General features: G+C 53.3%; 1 protein-coding gene across 5 annotated transcripts in view; it reads right to left on the bottom strand.

Moving 5' to 3' along the window:
- Positions 1 to 11,602, bottom strand: part of LOC148659534 (uncharacterized) — a 39,781-nt gene extending 28,179 nt beyond the window's left edge. For all 5 annotated transcript variants that reach the window (XM_088633789.1, XM_088633792.1, XM_088633793.1 and 2 more), the window contains exons 1-10: positions 11,590 to 11,602; positions 11,412 to 11,519; positions 9,160 to 9,219; positions 6,672 to 6,719; positions 5,688 to 5,753; positions 4,770 to 4,808; positions 4,663 to 4,692; positions 4,539 to 4,580; positions 4,278 to 4,322; positions 4,150 to 4,197 (exon numbers count right to left, since the gene is read on the bottom strand). In XM_088633789.1, coding sequence (XP_088489915.1) covers positions 4,150 to 4,197; positions 4,278 to 4,322; positions 4,539 to 4,580; positions 4,663 to 4,692; positions 4,770 to 4,808; positions 5,688 to 5,753; positions 6,672 to 6,719; positions 9,160 to 9,219; positions 11,412 to 11,478 — 445 coding nt within the window. In that variant the 5' untranslated portion in view covers positions 11,479 to 11,519; positions 11,590 to 11,602. The remainder of the gene's footprint in view (positions 1 to 4,149; positions 4,198 to 4,277; positions 4,323 to 4,538; positions 4,581 to 4,662; positions 4,693 to 4,769; positions 4,809 to 5,687; positions 5,754 to 6,671; positions 6,720 to 9,159; positions 9,220 to 11,411; positions 11,520 to 11,589) is intronic.
- Positions 11,603 to 20,888: the final 9,286 nt, after the last annotated feature.

The raw sequence follows: 20,888 nt of genomic DNA, 5'->3' as shown, positions 1-20,888 counted from the left end.
CACTGGGACTGTAGCTCCTATTGTAACAGGACTGGTCTACTGGACTGGGACTGGAGCTCCTATTGTAACAGACTGGTCTACTGTACTGGGACTGGAGCTCCTATTGTAACAGGACTGGTCTACTGCACTGGGACTGTAGCTCCTATTGTAACAGGACTGGTCTACTGCACTGGGACTGTAGCTCCTATTGTAACAGACTGGTCTACTGCACTGGGACTGTAGCTCCTATTGTAACAGACTGGTCTACTGTACTGGGACTGTAGCTCCTACTGTAACAGACTGTTCTACTGCACTGGGACTGTAGCCCCTATTGTAACAGACTGGTCTACTGTACTGGGACTGTAGCTCCTATTGTAACAGGACTGGTCTACTGTACTGGGACTGTAGCTCCTATTGTAAGAGACTGGTCTACTGTACTGGGACTGTAGCTCCTACTGTAACAGACTGTCCTACTGCACTGGGACTGTAGCTCCTATTGTAACAGGACTGGTCTACTGGACTGGGACTGGAGCTCCTATTGTAACAGACTGGTCTACTGTACTGGGACTGGAGCTCCTATTGTAACAGACTGTCCTACTGTATTGGGACTGTAGCTCCTATTGTAACAGACTGGTCTACTTTACTGGGACTGTAGCTCCTATTGTAACAGACTGGTCTCCTGTACTGGGACTGTAGCTCCTATTGTAACAGACTGTTCTACTGTACTGGGACTGTAGCCCCTATTGTAACAGACTGGTCTACTGTACTGGGACTGTAGCTCCTATTGTAACAGACTGTTCTACTGTACTGGGACTGTAGCTCCTATTGTAACAGACTGGTCTACTGTACTGGGACTGTAGCTCCTATTGTAACAGGACTGTTCTACTGCACTGGGACTGTAGCTCCTATTGTAACAGACTGGTCTACTGTACTGGGACTGTAGCTCCTATTGTAACGGACTGGTCTACTGTACTGGGACTGTAGCTCCTATTGTAACAGTACTGGTCTCCTGTACTGGGACTGGAGCTCCTTTTGTAACAGACTGGTCTCCTGTACTGGGACTGGAGCTCCTATTGTAACAGACTGGTCTACTGCACTGGGACTGGAGCTCCTATTGTAACAGACTGGTCTCCTGTACTGGGACTGTAGCTCCTATTGTAACAGACTGGTCTACTGTACTGGGACTGTAGCTCCTATTGTAACAGGACTGTCCTACTGTACTGGGACTGTAGCTCCTATTGTAACAGACTGGTCTACTGTACTGGGACTGTAGCTCCTATTGTAACAGACTGGTCTACTGTACTGGGACTGTAGCTCCTATTGTAACAGACTGGTCTACTGCACTGGGACTGGAGCTCCTATTGTAACAGACTGGTCTCCTGTACTGGGACTGGAGCTCCTATTGTAACAGACTGGTCTACTGCACTGGGACTGGAGCTCCTATTGTAACAGACTGGTCTCCTGTACTGGGACTGGAGCTCCTATTGTAACAGACTGGTCTACTGTACTGGGACTGTAGCTCCTATTGTAACAGGACTGTCCTACTGCACTGGGACTGTAGCCCCTATTGTAACAGACTGGTCTACTGTACTGGGACTGTAGCTCCTATTGTAACAGGACTGGTCTACTGTACTGGGACTGTAGCTCCTATTGTAAGAGACTGGTCTACTGTACTGGGACTGTAGCTCCTACTGTAACAGACTGTCCTACTGCACTGGGACTGTAGCTCCTATTGTAACAGGACTGGTCTACTGGACTGGGACTGGAGCTCCTATTGTAACAGACTGGTCTACTGTACTGGGACTGGAGCTCCTATTGTAACAGACTGTCCTACTGTATTGGGACTGTAGCTCCTATTGTAACAGACTGGTCTACTTTACTGGGACTGTAGCTCCTATTGTAACAGACTGGTCTCCTGTACTGGGACTGTAGCTCCTATTGTAACAGACTGTTCTACTGTACTGGGACTGTAGCCCCTATTGTAACAGACTGGTCTACTGTACTGGGACTGTAGCTCCTATTGTAACAGACTGTTCTACTGTACTGGGACTGTAGCTCCTATTGTAACAGACTGGTCTAATGTACTGGGACTGTAGCTCCTATTGTAACAGGACTGTTCTACTGCACTGGGACTGTAGCTCCTATTGTAACAGACTGGTCTACTGTACTGGGACTGTAGCTCCTATTGTAACGGACTGGTCTACTGTACTGGGACTGTAGCTCCTATTGTAACAGTACTGGTCTCCTGTACTGGGACTGGAGCTCCTTTTGTAACAGACTGGTCTCCTGTACTGGGACTGGAGCTCCTATTGTAACAGACTGGTCTCCTGTACTGGGACTGGAGCTCCTATTGTAACAGACTGGTCTCCTGTACTGGGACTGTAGCTCCTATTGTAACAGACTGGTCTACTGTACTGGGACTGTAGCTCCTATTGTAACAGACTGGTCTACTGTACTGGGACTGTAGCTCCTATTGTAACAGACTGGTCTACTGTACTGGGACTGTAGCTCCTATTGTAACAGACTGGTCTACTGCACTGGGACTGGAGCTCCTATTGTAACAGACTGGTCTCCTGTACTGGGACTGGAGCTCCTATTGTAACAGACTGGTCTACTGCACTGGGACTGGAGCTCCTATTGTAACAGACTGGTCTCCTGTACTGGGACTGGAGCTCCTATTGTAACAGACTGGTCTACTGTACTGGGACTGTAGCTCCTATTGTAACAGGACTGTCCTACTGTACTGGGACTGTAGCTCCTATTGTAACAGACTGGTCTACTGTACTGGGACTGTAGCTCCTATTGTAACAGACTGGTCTACTGTACTGGGACTGTAGCTCCTATTGTAACAGACTGGTCTACTGTACTGGGACTGTAGCTCCTATTGTAACAGGACTGGTCTACTGCACTGGGACTGGAGCCCCTATTGTAACAGGACTGGTCTACTGCACTGGGACTGGAGCCCCTATTGTAACAGACTGGTCTACTGTACTGGGACTGGAGCTCCTATTGTAACAGACTGTTCTACTGTACTGGGACTGTAGCTCCTATTGTAACAGGACTGGTCTACTGTACTGGGACTGTGTCTCCTATTGTAACAGGACTGGTCTACTGTACTGGGACTGTAGCTCCTATTGTAACAGACTGGTCTACTGTACTGGGACTGTAGCTCCTATTGTAACAGACTGGTCTCCTGTACTGGGACTGTAGCTCCTATTGTAACAGACTGGTCTACTGTACTGGGACTGTAGCCCCTATTGTAACAGACTGGTCTTCTGTACTGGGACTGTAGCTCCTATTGTAACAGACTGGTCTACTGTACTGGGACTGTAGCTCCTATTGTAACAGACTGGTCTCCTGTACTGGGACTGTAGCTCCTATTGTAACAGGACTGTTGTACTGTACTGGGACTGTAGCTCCTAATGTAACAGACTGTCCTACTGTACTGGGACTGTAGCTCCTATTGTAACAGGACTGTTGTACTGTACTGGGACTGTAGCTCCTATTGTAACAGGACTGGTCTACTGTACTGGGACTGTAGCTCCTATTGTAACAGGACTGGTCTACTGTACTGGGACTGTAGCCCCTATTGTAACAGACTGGTCTTCTGTACTGGGACTGGATCCCCTTTTGTAACAGACTGGTCTACTGTACTGGGACTGTAGCTCCTATTGTAACAGACTGGTCTTCTGTACTGGGACTGTAGCCCCTATTGTAACAGACTGTTCTACTGTACTGGGACTGGAGCCCCTATTGTAACAGACTGGTCTACTGCACTGGGACTGTAGCTCCTATTGTAACAGACTGGTCTTCTGTACTGGGACTGGAGCCCCTATTGTAACACGCACGCACACACCTGCACAGACACGCGCACACATGTAGACACCTGCACAGACACGCGCACACGTGTAGACACCTGCACAGACACGCGCACACGTGTAGACACCTGCACAGACACGCGCACACATGTAGACACCTGCACAGTCACGCGCACACATGTAGACACCTGCACAGTCACGCACACGCAGACTGACCTGCCAGTCCAGCAGAGACTCCAGGCCCTGAGGGGGAAAGAGGTGTGAGAGGGGTGGGTTGTGCTGGTGAAGACCCAGATGACACAGCGAATCAGGGACATGGACAAAAGCAGACAGACAGCCTATTGGCTCTTACCTGCCCCAAGCCCCGCCCCCAGATAGGCTCCTGCCCCAGGTCCGTATCCTAGCAACAAAAGACAGGTGTAGTAAGTTTAAAGAGCTGTGGACTGTCACACACCCCGACACACACTGTCACACACTGACCTCCGAGTGGCTGAGCCCCATAAGCATATCCATTGCCGCCATAACCTGCAGAAACAGAGACACAGTGAGGACAGCAGACAGACACAGAGACACACAGTGAGGACAGCAGACAGACACAGAGACAGAGACACACAGTGAGGACAGCAGAGCACCGGAGAGCCAGTTGCGCGCGCACACACACACACACACACACACACACACACACACACACACACACACACACACACACACACACACACAGGGTGCTGCTGTGTCTCTCACCTGCTTTCTGTTTCCTGGCCTGAGGTAGCCCGAGTGCTGCTCCTGCAACAGAAATAGCAGTGATGAAGAAGGTCACAGTAGTGATGATGATGAAGATTTGATGATGACGAAGAGATGGTCGTACCTGCTCCATAGCCTGGCTGGACGCCGTAACCTGAAACACACGCGACAAGTCACGCGAGGATTGTGCTTCGCTGTGCGGAGCTCGGCGAGGGGTGGGACTCTACTCACCCTGTTTCAGTGGCCTGGCTGCAGCCCCCGCAGCTGCCCCTGCGGAGACACAGGGGTTAATGTGTTACCCCTCTTAACGAGTCTCGACGCCCAGCTCCACCTGACACACACACACCACACACCCCAGCGCCCCTGCGCCCCTCCCCGCCCCAGTGCCCCAGCGCCCCTCCCCACCCCAGCGCCCCAGCGCCCCAGCGCCCCTCCTCACCCCAGCGCCCCAGCACCCCTCCTCACCCCAGCGCCCCTCCTCACCCCAGCGCCCCAGCGCCCCTCCCCACCCCAGCGCCCCAGCACCCCAGCGCCCCTCCCCACCCCAGTGCCCCAGCGCCCCTCCCCACCCCAGTGCCCCAGTGCCCCAGCGCCCCAGCACCCCTCCTCACCCCAGCGCCCCAGCACCCCTCCTCACCCCAGCGCCCCAGCGCCCCTCCCCACCCCAGCGCCCCAGCACCCCAGCGCCCCTCCCCACCCCAGTGCCCCAGCGCCCCTCCCCACCCCAGTGCCCCAGTGCCCCAGCGCCCCTCCCCTCCCCAGCGCCCCAGTGCCCCAGCGCCCCTCCCCACCCCAGTGCCCCAGTGCCCCAGCGCCCCTCCCCACCCCAGCACCCCAGTGCCCCAGTGCTCTAGCGCCCCAGCACCCCTCCTCACCCCAGTGCCCCAGCGCCCCTCCCCACCCCAGTGCCCCAGCGCCCCAGCGCCCCTCCCCTCCCCAGCGCCCCAGTGCCCCAGCGCCCCTCCCCACCCCAGTGCCCCAGCGCCCCAGCGCCCCTCCCCACCCCAGTGCCCCAGCGCCCCTCCCCACCCCAGCGCCCCAGTGCCCCAGCGCCCCTCCCCACCCCAGCACCCCAGCGCCCCTCCTCACCCCAGTGCCCCAGCGCCCCTCCCCTCCCCAGCGCCCCAGTGCCCCAGCGCCCCTCCTCACCCCCTGCTTTTCCAGGCTTGACTCCGAACCTGCGGCCAGGCTGCAGTCCCAGGGGCAGGGTCACACCTGCAGGCAGGAGCACAGGAGTTAGCAGAGCCTGAGGAGACTGTCGGAGTGCCCCCACTGTACCCCACAGAACCCCACCGAACCCCACTGTCACTGTCACAGTACCCCACTGTCACTGTCCCCCACTGAACCCCACTGTCCCTGTCCTGTACCCCACTGTCACTGTCCCCCACTGAACCCCACTGTCACTGTCACAGTACCCCACAGAACCCCACTGTCACTGTCCTGTACCCCACTGTCACTGTCCCCCACTGAACCCCACTGTCACTGTCACAGTACCCCACAGAACCCCACTGAACCCCACTGTCCCTGACCCAGTACCCCACTGTCACTGTCCCCCACTGAACCCCACTGTCACTGTCCTGTACCCCACTGTCACTGTCCCCCACTGAACCCCACTGTCACTGTCACAGTACCCCACAGAACCCCACTGAACCCCACTGTCCCTGACCCAGTACCCCACTGTCACTGTCCCCCACTGAACCCCACTGTCCCTGACCCAGTACCCGACTGTCACTGTACCCCACTGTCACCGTCCCTGTACCCCACTGTCACTGTCCCCCACAGAACCCCACCGAACCCCACTGTCCCTGACCCAGTACCCCACTGTCACTGTCCCCCACTGTCACTGTCACAGTACCCCACAGAACCCCACTGAACCCCACTGTCACCGTCCCTGTACCCCACTGTCACCGTCCCTGTACCCCACTGAACCCAACTGTCCCTGACCCTGTACCCCACTGTCACCGTCCCTGTACCCCACTGTACCCCACTGTCACCGTCCCTGTACCGCACTGAACCTGTACCCCTCTGTAACTGTCCTGTCCCCCACTGAACCCCACTGTCACCATTCTGTACCCCACTATCCCTGTACCCCACTGTCACTGACCCTGTACCCAAATGTACCCCACTTCTCACCTCCAGCTTTGGCCCCATATGGCCCCAGTGCAGCACCTGCTCCAGCCCCTGAAACACAACAGACATCAGAGCACAGAGCTGCAGCACACACACTATAATAAACCCTGAAAGACAAGGGCACAGAGCTACAGCACACACACACTATAATAAACCCCTAAAGACAAGAGCACAGAGCTACAGCACACACACTATAATAAACCCTGAAAGACAAGAGCACAGAGCTACAGGACACACACTATAATAAACCCTGAAAGACAAGAGCACAGAGCTACAGCACACACACTATAATAAACCCTGAAAGACAAGAGCACAGAGCTACAGCACACACACTATAATAAACCCCGAAAGACAAGAGCACAGAGCTGCAGCACACACACTATAATAAACCCCGAAAGACAAGAGCACAGAGCTACAGCACACACACTATAATAAACCCCGAAAGACAAGAGCACAGAGCTACAGCACACACACTATAATAAACCCCGAAAGACAAGAGCACAGAGCTACAGCACACACACTATAATAAACCCCGAAAGACAAGAGCACAGAGCTACAGCACACACACTATAATAAACCCCGAAAGACATGAGCACAGAGCTACAGCACACACACTATAATAAACCCTGAAAGACAAGGGCACAGAGCTACAGCACACACACTATAATAAACCCTGAAAGACAAGGGCACAGAGCTACAGCACACACACTATAATAAACCCTGAAAGACAAGAGCACAGAGCTACAGCACACACACTATAATAAACCCTGAAAGACAAGAGCACAGAGCTACAGCACACACACTATAATAAACCCTGAAAGACAAGGGCACAGAGCTACAACACACACACTATAATAAACCCTGAAAGACAAGAGCACAGAGCTACAGCACACACACACTATAATAAACCCTGAAAGACAAGAGCACAGAGCTGCAGCACACACACTATAATAAACCCCTAAAGACAAGGGCACAGAGCTGCAGGACACACACTATAATAAACCCCTAAAGACAAGAGCACAGAGCTACAGCACACACACTATAATAAACCCCGAAAGACAAGAGCACAGAGCTACAGCACACACACTATAATAAACCCCGAAAGACAAGAGCACAGAGCTACAGCACACACACTATAATAAACCCCGAAAGACAAGGGCACAGAGCTACAGCACACACACTATAATAAACCCCGAAAGACAAGAGCACAGAGCTACAGCACACACACTATAATAAACCCCTAAAGACAAGGGCACAGAGCTGCAGGACACACACTATAATAAACCCCGAAAGACAAGAGCACAGAGCTACAGCACACACACTATAATAAACCCCGAAAGACAAGAGCACAGAGCTACAGCACACACACTATAATAAACCCTGAAAGACAAGAGCACAGAGCTACAGCACACACACTATAATAAACCCCGAAAGACAAGAGCACAGAGCTACAGCACACACACTATAATAAACCCCGAAAGACAAGAGCACAGAGCTACAGCACACACACACTATAATAAACCCCGAAAGACAAGAGCACAGAGCTACAGCACACACACTATAATAAACCCTGAAAGACAAGAGCACAGAGCTACAGCACACACACTATAATAAACCCTGAAAGACAAGAGCACAGAGCTACAGCACACACACTATAATAAACCCTGAAAGACAAGAGCACAGAGCTACAGCACACACACTATAATAAACCCTGAAAGACAAGAGCACAGAGCTACAGCACACACACTATAATAAACCCTGAAAGACAAGAGCACAGAGCTACAGCACACACACTATAATAAACCCTGAAAGACAAGAGCACAGAGCTACAGCACACACACTATAATAAACCCTGAAAGACAAGAGCACAGAGCTACAGCACACACACTATAATAAACCCTGAAAGACAAGAGCACAGAGCTACAGCACACACACTATAATAAACCCTGAAAGACAAGAGCACAGAGCTACAGCACACACACACTATAATAAACCCTGAAAGACAAGAGCACAGAGCTGCAGGACACACACTATAATAAACCCTGAAAGACAAGAGCACAGAGCTGCAGGACACACACTATAATAAACCCCGAAAGACAAGGGCACAGAGCTACAGCACACACACTATAATAAACCCTGAAAGACAAGAGCACAGAGCTACAGGACACACACTATAATAAACCCTGAAAGACAAGAGCACAGAGCTACAGCACACACACTATAATAAACCCCGAAAGACAAGAGCACAGAGCTACAGCACACACACTATAATAAACCCTGAAAGACAAGAGCACAGAGCTACAGCACACACACACTATAATAAACCCTGAAAGACAAGAGCACAGAGCTGCAGGACACACACTATAATAAACACTGTAATTCAGAAATACACATTCAAACAACACACAATCCCTCAGTAATAAACACACAACAGGACAGGAGGCTCAGAGAGAGAGAGAGAGGAGATCACAGCTGTAGCCTGGTGTCTCACCTCTCATTGCTGAAGGCAGGAGCAATCTTCCAAGAGCACCTCCTGTCTGGGGCTTCACTCCTGTGGAACAGACAGCACCTTCATCATCATCATCATCATCACACAGTCCTCTTACAGGCCAGCGTGTATCAGGGGGACAGGACAGCTGGTCCACTGGCTCAGGACCAGTCCTGTTGGACCAGGAGGACAGCTGGTCCAGTGGTTCAGGACCAGTCCTGTTGGACCAGGAGGACAGCTGGTCCAGTGGCTCAGGACCAGTCCTGTTGGACCAGGAGGACAGCTGGTCCACTGGCTCAGGACCAGTCCTGTTGGACCAGGAGGACAGCTGGTCCACTGGCTCAGGACCAGTCCTGTTGGACCAGGAGGACAGGACAGCTGGTCCACTGGCTCAGGACCAGTCCTGTTGGACCAGGAGGACAGCTGGTCCAGTGGCTCAGGACCAGTCCTGTTGGACCAGGAGGACAGCTGGTCCAGTGGTTCAGGACCAGTCCTGTTGGACCAGGAGGACAGCTGGTCCAGTGGCTCAGGACCAGTCCTGTTGGACCAGGAGGACAGCTGGTCCACTGGCTCAGGACCAGTCCTGTTGGACCAGGAGGACAGCTGGTCCACTGGCTCAGGACCAGTCCTGTTGGACCAGGAGGAGAGGACAGCTGGTCCACTGGCTCAGGACCAGTCCTGTTACACCGGGAGGACAGCTGGTCCACTGGTTCAGGACCAGTCCTGTTAGACCAGGAGGACAGCTGGTCCAGTGGTTCAGGACCAGTCCTGTTGGACCAGGAGGACAGGACAGCTGGTCCACTGGCTCAGGTCCGGTCAAGGTCTGGCCCATCACAGAACCCCAGCTGTCAGACAGGAAGACACACTGGGGTAACTCTGGCAGGACTGTTGTAAAAGTGGGGGTGTTAGTTAACAGCAGGGGGGGAGGGGGTGTGCACGCTGGCTGGAACAGCACAGGGGCAGAAGGGGCACATTGTCCGGCCCAGCCCTCACACAGTCCTGCCAGATTCCCAGCAGGCTGCAGAGGTGAGCCTGTCTCACCCCAGCTGACCGCCACACAGACGCAGGAATTTCACAGGCAAACACAGCCGGGAGAGAGAGAGAGGGAGAGAGGGAGAGAGAGAGAGAGAGAGGGAGAGAGAGAGGGAGGGAGAGAGGGAGAGAGGGAGGGAGAGGGAGGGAGAGGGGGAGAGAGAGAGAGAGAGAGGGAGGGAGAGAGGTCGTGAAGAAAAAGGACAGTGGTCCATCACAGGACACACACACACACACACACACACACACACACACACACACACACACACACACACACACACACACACACCTGGACAGGACAGTGGTCCATCACAGGACACACACACACACACAAACACACACACACACACCCTGGACAGGACAGCGGTCCATCACAGGACACACACACACACACACACCCTGAAGATCTGTACAACTGCACAGAAGTCAGTCCAGCCCATCAGCAAAGAGATTGTAGGAGTAACGATCTCAGCCTGGCCCAGAGACTGCAAGAGTGACAGCAGAGCAGGAAACCTTTCACATCTGCCCCCTCGGCCCAATACCCCCTCCCTGCCTCTGCCCAGTACCCCCCTCCCCCTGTCTGCCTCTCCCCAGTACCCCTCTCCCCCTGCACCTGTCTATCTCTGCCCAGTACCCCTCTCCCCCTATCTGCCTCTCCCCAGTACCCCTCTCCCCCTGCACCTGTCTACCTCTGCCCAGTACCCCTCTCCCCCTGTCTGCCTCTCCCCAGTACCCCTCTCCCCCTGCACCTGTCTACCTCCCCCAAAAGCCCTCTCCCCCTGTCTGCCTCTCCCCAGTACCCCTCTCCCCCTGCACCTGTCTACCTCTCCCCAGTACCCCTCTCCCCCTGCACCTGTCTACCTCTGCCCAGTACCCCTCTCCCCCTGCACCTGTCTATCTCTGCCCAGTACCCCTCTCCCCCTATCTGCCTCTCCCCAGTACCCCTCTCCCCCTGCACCTGTCTACCTCCCCCAAAAGCCCTCTCCCCCTGTCTGCCTCTCCCCAGTACCCCTCTCCCCCCGCACCTGTCTACCTCTGCCCAGTACCCCTCTCCCCCTGTCTGCCTCTGCCCAGTACCCCTCTCCCCCTGCACCTGTCTACCTCTGCCCAGTACCCCTCTCCCCCTATCTGCCTCTTCCCAGTACCCCTCTCCCCCTGCACCTGTCTACCTCTGCCCAGTACCCCTCTCCCCCTGTCTGCCCCTCTCCCCCTGCCTGTCTCACCTCCTTGCAGAGACTGTTTCACAAGCCAGAGCGCCAGGAAGGTCTGCAGCAGTGTGTGTCCCAGCATTGTGGAGGAACAGAGATACGCTGATGGCTGATGGCTGATGGCTGATGGCTGATGGCTGATGGCTGATGGCTGATGGCTGATGGCTGATGGCTGATGGCTGATGGCTGATGGTCCTCACTGAGCAGACGGCACAACTGGGAAGGTCTGAGGAGCGCACTGGCCTTTTATAGTGACTGACCCCGCCCATAGCACCGCCCCTTACTGCACAGGGCGCCGCCCACCACCCAGACCACGCCCACTGTTTCTGTCAGGAGGAGAGTGAGAGACGGGCAGTCAGTATAGCATCAGACAGTGACTACTGCTCAGACCTCCTGTTCCACTAACACCTGTGTTCAGTATAGCATCAGACAGTGACTACTGCTCAGACCTCCTGTTCCACTAACACCTGTGTTCAGTATAGCATCAGACAGTGACTACTGCTCAGACCTCCTGTTCCACTAACACCTGTGTTCAGTATAGCATCAGACAGTGACTACTGCTCAGACCTCCTGTTCCACTAACACCTGTGTTCAGTACAGTGACTACTGCTCAGACCTCCTGTTACTCTAACCCTGTGTTCAGTATAGCATCAGACAGTGACTACTGCTCAGACCTCCTGTTCCACTAACACCTGTGTTCAGTATAGCATCAGACAGTGACTACTGCTCAGACCTCCTGTTCCACTAACACCTGTGTTCAGTATAGCATCAGACAGTGACTACTGCTCAGACCTCCTGTTCCACTAACACCTGTGTTCAGTACAGTGACTACTGCTCAGACCTCCTGTTCCACTAACACCTGTGTTCAGTATAGCATCAGACAGTGACTACTGCTCAGACCTCCTGTTCCACTAACACCTGTGTTCAGTATAGCATCAGACAGTGACTACTGCTCAGACCTCCTGTTCCACTAACACCTGTGTTCAGTACAGTGACTACTGCTCAGACCTCCTGTTCCACTAACACCTGTGTTCAGTACAGTGACTACTGCTCAGACCTCCTGTTCCACTAACACCTGTGTTCAGTACAGTGACTACTGCTCAGACCTCCTGTTACACTAACACCTGTGTTTCTGTGTCTCTGTGTCAGACTCTGACTCTGTGTCTCTGTGTCTCTGTGTCAGACTCTGACTCTGTGTCTCTGTGTCTCTGTGACTCTGTCTCTGGGTCTCTGTGTCAGACCCTGACTCTCTGTCCCCCTGTCTCTGTGTCTCTGTGTCAGACTGTCTCTGTGTCTCTGTGTCAGACTGACTCTGTGTCTCTGTGTCTCTGTGACTCTGTCTCTGGGTCTCTCTGTCAGACCCTAACTCTGTGTCTCTCTGTCAGACTCTGACTCTGTGTCTCTGTGTCTCTGTCAGACCCTAACTCTGTGTCTCTGTGTCTCTGTGTCAGACTCTGACTCTGTGCCTCTGTGTCTCTGTGTCAGACCCTGACTCTCTGTCCCTGTGTCCCTGTGACTCTGTGACTCTGTGTCAGACCCTGACTCTTTGTCTCTGTATCAGACCCCGACTCTCTGTCTCTGTGTCAGACCCTGACTCTCTGTCCCTGTGACTCTGTGACTCTGTTTCAGACCCTGACTCTCTGTCTCTGTGTCAGACCCTGACTCTCTGTCCCTGTGACTCTGTTTCAGACCCCGACTCTCTGTCTCTGTGTCAGACCCTGACTCTCTGTCCCTGTGACTCTGTTTCAGACCCTGACTCTGTGTCTCTGTGTCAGACCCTGACTCTCTGTCCCTGTGACTCTGTGACTCTGTTTCAGACCCTGACTCTGTGTCTCTGTGTCAGACCCTGATTCTCTGTCCCTGTCTCAATGTCTCAGTGTCTCTGTGTCTCTGGGTCAGAATCTGTCTCTGTGTCTCAGTGTCTATGTGTCTCTGTGTTTCTGGGTTAGACTCAGACTCTGTGTCTCTAGTCTCTGTGACTCTGTGTCAGACCCTGACTCTGGGTCTCTGTGTCTCTGGGTCTCTGGGTCAGACTCTGTCTCTGTGTCTCTGGGTCAGTACCTGTCTCTGTGTCTCTGGGTCTCTGGGTCTCTGTGTCTCTGGGTCTCTGGGTCTCTGGGTAAGACTCTGTCTCTGTGTCTCTGGGTCAGTCCCTGTCTCTGTGTCTCTGGGTCAGTCCCTGTCTCTGTGTCTCTGTGTCTCTGGGTCTGTGGATCTGTGGGTCTGTGTCTCTGGGTCAGTCCCTGTCTCTGTGTCTCTGGGTCTCTGGGTCAGTCCCTGTCTCTGGGTCTCTGGGTCGGACTCTGTCTCTGTGTCTCTGGGTCTCTGTGTCTCTGGGTCAGACTCTGTCTCTGTGTCTCTGGGTCAGTCCCTGTCTCTGGGTCTCTGGGTCTCTGGGTCTCTGGGTCTCTGGGTCAGACTCTGTCTCTGTGTCTTTGTGTCTCTGGGTCAGACTCTGTCTCTGTGTCTCTGGGTCTCTGTGTCTCTGGGTCAGACTCTGTCTCTGTGTCTCTGGGTCTCTGGGTCAGACTCTGTCTCTGTGTCCCTGGGTCTGTGTCTCTGGGTCAGACTCTGTCTCTGTGTCTCTGTGTCTCTGTGTCTCTGGGTCTCTGGGTCTGTGGGTCTGTGGGTCTGTGGGTCTGTGTCTCTGGGTCAGACTCTGTCTCTGTGTCTCTGTGTCTCTGGGTCAGTCCCTGTCTCTGGGTCTCTGGGTCAGACTCTGTCTCTGTGTCTCTGTGGCTCTGGGTCAGACTCTGTCTCTGTGTCTCTGTGTCTCTGGGTCTGTGTCTCTGGGTCAGACTGTCTCTGTGTCTCTGTGTCTGTGGGTCTGTGGGTCTGTGTCTCTGGGTCAGACTCTGTCTCTGTGTCTCTGTGTCTCTGGGTCTGTGGGTCTGTGGGTCTGTGTCTCTGGGTCAGACTCTGTCTCTGTGTCTCTGGGTCAGTCCCTGTCTCTGGGTCTTTGGGTCTCTGGGTCTGTGGGTCTGTGGGTCTGTGTCTCTGGGTCAGACTCTGTCTCTGTGTCTCTGGGTCAGTCCCTGTCTCTGTGTCTCTGTGTCTCTGGGTCTTTGGGTCTTTGGGTCTCTGGGTCAGTCCCTGTCTCTGTGTCTCTGGGTCTCTGGGTCTCTGGGTCAGTCCCTGTCTCTGGGTCTCTGGGTCTCTGGGTCAGTCCCTGTCTCTGTGTCTCTGTGTCTCTGTGTCTCTGGGTCTTTGGGTCTCTGGGTCTCTGGGTCAGTCCCTGTCTCTGTGTCTCTGTGTCTCTGGGTCTCTGGGTCTCTGGGTCTCTGGGTCTCTGGGTCAGTCCCTGTCTCTGTGTCTCTGGGTCTTTGGGTCTCTGGGTCAGTCCCTGTCTCTGTGTCTCTGTGTCTCTGGGTCTCTGGGTCTCTGGGTCTCTGGGTCAGTCCCTGTCTCTGTGTCTCTGTGTCTCTGTGTCTCTGGGTCTCTGGGTCAGTCCCTGTCTCTGTGTCTCTGTGTCTCTGTGTCTCTGGGTCTTTGGGTCTCTGGGTCAGTCCCTGTCTCTGTGTCTCTGTGTCTCTGTGTCTCTGGGTCTCTGGGTCTCTGGGTCAGTCCCTGTCTCTGTGTCTCTGTGTCTCTGGGTCTCTGTGTCTCTGTGTCTCTGGGTCTCTGGGTCTTTGGGTCTCTGGGTCAGTCCCTGTCTCTGGGTCTCTGGGTCTCTGGGTCTCTGGGTCTCTGGGTCAGTCCCTGTCTCTGGGTCTCTGGGTCTCTGGGTCTCTGGGTCTCTGGGTCAGTCCCTGTCTCTGTGTCTCTGTGTCTCTGGGTCTCTGTGTCTCTGGGTCAGTCCCTGTCTCTGGGTCTCTGTGTCTCTGTGTCTCTGGGTCTCTGGGTCTCTGGGTCAGTCCCTGGCGCCAGTCTGTTCTCCTGGATTCTCTCTCTGTGAGAACTCTCACCCTGCTGTGAAATACACCACTGCTGTCTGAACCCAGGGTCAGCAAGGGGTTAACGTCTGACCTCTGACCCCTGAAACCCCTTGCACACTTGGACAGCGCCCAGCCTCTGCAGGCCTGCGCCCCAACACATACCTCACACCCCCACGTCAAGACTGCGTGCTGGGAACACGCCACAGATGACCCCCACAGACCACACTAATCTTCACTCTCAGCTTCCTGGGCTGTAGGAATAAAACACTTGCTGCTAACACACACACACACACACACACACACACACACACACACACACACACACACACACACACACACACACACACACACGGAGTACAGACTCACTGTATAGACACACACACACACACACACACACACACACACGGAGTACAGACTCACTGTATAGACACACACAAACACACACCTGGAGTTCAGACTCACTGTATAGACACACACACGCTGTCTCCTGTCCTGTTGTGTGTGTTCATCATCAAAATAATAATCATAAAAATAATAATAATAATTCCTTACACTTCTATAGTGTTTTTCTGGACACCCCACTCAAAGCTCTTTACAGTAATGGGGTTCCCCCCCACCCCCAGCAGTGTGTACCCCACCTGGATGATACTCCAGTCCTCTCCCACACAGCAGCTCTCAGAGTGATGAGGACAGGTCAGAGGTCATTAGGGGTTATTAGGAGGACTGGACTGGTAAAGACCAGGGGGACACCGGGGTGACACCCCAACACTTTTATAGAGACACCACTGGATTTTAATGAGCACAGAGAGTCAGGACACCGGCTTCATGTCTCATCAGAAGGACGGCGCCTGTTTACAGTCCAGTGTCCCCGTCAGTGTCCAGCCCTACTCTTTTATAGCTCACCATCACTGGACTGGGGCATCAGAGCGCAGGGTGAGAGCGCCCCCTGCTGGCCCCACTCACACCTCTCCCAGGAGTCTCCCCTCCAGGTACTGGCCAGGCCCCCCCTGCTGGGCTCCAGTGGGCTGTGAGCTGAGGGACAGCGCCCCCTGCTGGGCTCCAGTGGGCTGTGAGCTGGGGGACAGCACCCCCTGCTGGGCTCCAGTGGGCTGTGAGCTGGGTGAGAGCGCCCCCTGCTGGGCTCCAGTGGGCTGTGAGCTGGGGGACAGCGCCCCCCGCTGGGCTCCAGTGGGCTGTGAGCTGGGGGACAGCGCCCCCTGCTGGGCTCCAGTGGGCTGTGAGCTGGGTGAGGGCGCCCCCTGCTGGCCCCACTCACACCTCTTCCAGGAGTAGCCTTAGTTTTTCCCCTTAGTTCATTACTGAGGGATTCTCTGTGATCTCCTCTCCCTCACTGTGTCTCCTATCCTGCTGTGTGTTTGTTACTGAGGGATTCTCTGTGATCTCCTCTCCCTCACTGTGTCTCCTGTACTGCTGTGTGTTCATTACTGAGGGATTCTCTGTGATCTCCTCTCTCTCACTGTGTCTCCTGTCCTGCTGTGTGTTTGTTACTGAGGGATTCTCTGTGATCTCCTCTCCCTCACTGTGTCTCCTGTCCTGCTGTGTGTTTGTTACTGAGGGATTCTCTGTGATCTCCTCTCTCTCTCACTGTGTCTCCTGTCCTGCTGTGTGTTTGTTACTGAGGGATTCTCTGTGATCTCCTCTCCCTCACTGTGTCTCCTGTCCTGCTGTGTGTTTGTTACTGAGGGATTCTCTGTGATCTCCTCTCCCTCACTGTGTCTCCTGTCCTGCTGTGTTTGTTACTGAGGGATTCTCTGTGATCTCCTCTCCCTCACTGTGTCTCCTGTCCTGCTGTGTTTGTTACTGAGAGATTCTCTGTGATCTCCTCTCCCTCACTGTGTCTCCTGTCCTGCTGTGTGTGTGTTACTGAGGGATTCTCTGTGATCTCCTCTCCCTCACTGTGTCTCCTGTCCTGCTGTGTGTGTGTTACTGAGGGATTCTCCGTGATGTCCTCTCCCTCACTGTCTCTCCTGTCCTGCTGTGTGTTTGTTACTGAGAGATTCTCTGTGATCTCCTCTCCCTCACTGTGTCTCCTGTCCTGCTGTGTGTGTGTTACTGAGGGATTCTCTGTGATCTCCTCTCCCTCACTGTGTCGCCTGTCCTGCTGTGTTTGTTACTGAGGGATTCTCTGTGATCTCCTCTCCCTCACTGTGTCTCCTGTCCTGCTGTGTGTGTGTTACTGAGGGATTCTCTGTGATCTCCTCTCCCTCACTGTGTCTCCTGTCCTGCTGTGTGTGTTACTGAGGGATTCTCTGTGACCTCCTCTCTCTGGTGCTGGAATGGAGAGCCCCAGTCAGGGAGGAGACAGGATATTTGTGTTCTGGGCTGTGTAGTGTGGCCCAGCTGTGACAGATGCCAACACAATGACTGCAGTCAGACTCCCAGGCAAACACAGCTGCAGCCCAGGACACGAGCAACTATACATGATTTTAAACTAAACATATGAGCTTCTCAGCTGGAATGATCAAACATTTTTTAAATAGCTGAAGTCTGTCTCCAAGATGAACCTGACTGGAGAGTGAAGAGTACAGCTCTGAGGAAGAGGAGGAGGAGGATGAAGCAGCCAGACTGCGTCTGTGAGCAGTGAGTCTACAGTTCTGAGGAAGAGGAGGAGGGTGATGATGAAGCAGCTGGACTGGGTCTGTGTGCAGTGAGTCTACAGCTCTGAGGAAGAGGAGGGTGATGATGAAGCAGCTGGACTGGGTCTGTGTGCAGTGAGTCTACAGCTCTGAGGAAGAGGAGGGTGATGATGAAGCAGTGAGTCTGGGTCTGTATGCAGTGAGTCTACAGCTCTGAGGAAGAGGAGGGTGATGATGAAGCAGCTGGACTGGGTCTGTGTGCTCTGAGAAAGAGGAGGATGACGACGATGATGAAGTGTCTCAGTGCAGTGTGGAAGTCTGTGGTGAACAGCAACACCCCTACTGCACTCTTACTGCACTCTTACTGCACTGTTACTGCACTGTTACTGCACTCTTACTGCACTGTTACTCCAGCACTGCTCCTCTCTCTGACACGCAGACAGTGAGCTAATATGAGCTGTAAATTCTCCGGTTTATTGACTGTCAGTCTGTGGCCAAACTCCCTGCAGCCTGTCTGGAAGACCCAGACAACAGAGCAGCCTGGGAGACATTGGCAGCTTCTCAAGCACAGCAGCCCTGAGTCCACTAACACTGCACTGAGAGAGAGAGGGGTTAATACACACACACTGACTGGACACTCCAGTACATTAACACTGCACTGAGAGAGAGGGGTTAATACAGACACACTGACTGGACACTCCAGTACATTAACACTGCACTGAGAGAGAGAGGGGTTAATACAGACACACTGACTGGACACTCCAGTACATTAACACTGCACTGAGAGAGAGAGGGGTTAATACACACACACTGACTGGACACTCCAGTACATTAACACTGCACTGAGAGAGAGGGGTTAATACAGACACACTGACTGGACACTCCAGTACATTAACACTGCACTGAGAGAGAGAGGGGTTAATACAGACACACTGACTGGACACTCCAGTACATTAACACTGCACTGAGAGAGAGAGGGGTTAATACACACACTGACTGGACACTCCAGTACATTAACACTGCACTGAGAGAGAGAGGGGTTAATACACACACACTGACTGGACACTCTAGTACATTAACACTGCACTGAGAGAGAGAGGGGTTAATACAGACACACTGACTGGACACTCCAGTACATTAACACTGCACTGAGAGAGAGAGGGGTTAATACACACACTGACTGGACACTCCAGTACATTAACACTGCACTGAGAGAGAGAGGGGTTAATACACACACACTGACTGGACACTCCAGTACATTAACACTGCACTGAGAGAGAGAGGGGTTCATACAGACACACTGACTGGACACTCCAGTACATTAACACTGCACTGAGAGAGAGAGGGGTTAATACACACACTGACTGGACACTCCAGTACATTAACACTGCACTGAGAGAGAGAGGGGTTAATACAGACACACTGACTGGACACTCCAGTACATGAACACTGCACTGAGAGAGAGAGGGGTTAATACAGACACACTGACTGGACACTCCAGTACATTAACACTGCACTGAGAGAGGGGGGTTAATACACACACACTGACTGGACACTCCAGTACATTAACACTGCACTGAGAGAGAGAGGGGTTAATACACACACACTGACTGACACTCCAGTACATTAACACTGCACTGAGAGAGAGAGGGGTTAATACAGACACACTGACTGGACACTCCAGTACATGAACACTGCACTGAGAGAGAGAGAGGGGTTAATACAGACACACTGACTGGACACTCCAGTACATTAACACTGCACTGAGAGAGAGAGGGGTTAATACAGACACACTGACTGGACACTCCAGTACATGAACACTGCACTGAGAGAGAGAGAGGGGTTAATACAGACACACTGACTGGACACTCCAGTACATGAACACTGCACTGAGAGAGAGAGGGGGGTTAATACAGACACACTGACTGGACACTCCAGTACATTAACACTGCACTGAGAGAGAGAGGGGTTAATACAGACACACTGACTGGACACTCCAGTACATTAACACTGCACTGAGAGAGAGAGGGGGGTTAATACACACACACTGACTGGACACTCCAGTACATTAAGACTGCACTGAGAGAGAGAGGGGGGTTAATACACACACACTGACTGGACACTCCAGTACATTAACACTGCACTGAGAGAGAGAGGGGTTCATACACACACACTGACTGGACACTCCAGTACACAAACACTGCACTGAGAGAGAGAGAGGGGTTAATACACACACACACTGACTGGACACTCCAGTACATTAACACTGCACTGAGAGAGAGGGGTTAATACAGACACACTGACTGGACACTCCAGTACATTAACACTGCACTGAGAGAGAGAGGGGTTAATACACACCCTGACTGGACACTCCAGTACATTAACACTGCACTGAGAGAGGGGTTAATACACACACACTGACTGGACACTCCAGTACATTAACACTGCACTGAGAGAGAGAGAGAGAGAGAGAGAGGGGTTAATACACACACACTGACTGGACACTCCAGTACATTAACACTGCACTGAGAGAGGGGGGTTCATACAGACACACTGACTGGACACTCCAGTACATGAACACTGCACTGAGAGAGACGCTGAGTGACTGTTGTGTCTGCTGTCGGTGTTATTAGCGCCCAGGGAGCTCAGCTGTGACCGAGGGCTCAGTGTTGCCCCAGACAGCAGCTGGCAGACAGATGTGCTGCTCTGTGTGTGTATGCTCTGCCCGGACCGAGATGCCCCAGCGTGTGTCCACTGCGCTGGTCTTGGCCAGGGAGACTGCAAACTCGACAAACACCCTTTACCAGCCATCTTACTGCCCAGTGTCCGATCCCCCGGCCACAGGGAGATTCAAGAGTCACCAATTCTTCCTCTGCCCTCGACAACAAGAGTCCAGCTGTACCCAGAAAACAGATGCACAAGTGACAAACGGACAATCGACGTTATAAGACAGCCGAGACAGGACACAGTGCAGACAGTGTAGTACCTTCAAGTGCAGGCGCTGGTACGTGGAGGTGCTA

The sequence above is a fragment of the Lepisosteus platostomus genome, chromosome 6 (assembly GCF_059453375.1).
Source record: "Lepisosteus platostomus isolate fLepPlt1 chromosome 6, fLepPlt1.hap1, whole genome shotgun sequence".
Taxonomy (NCBI): Eukaryota; Metazoa; Chordata; class Actinopteri; order Semionotiformes; family Lepisosteidae; genus Lepisosteus; species Lepisosteus platostomus.
The sequence above is the reverse complement of the archived record's forward strand: the minus strand, read 5'-3'. Positions and strand labels throughout refer to the sequence as shown.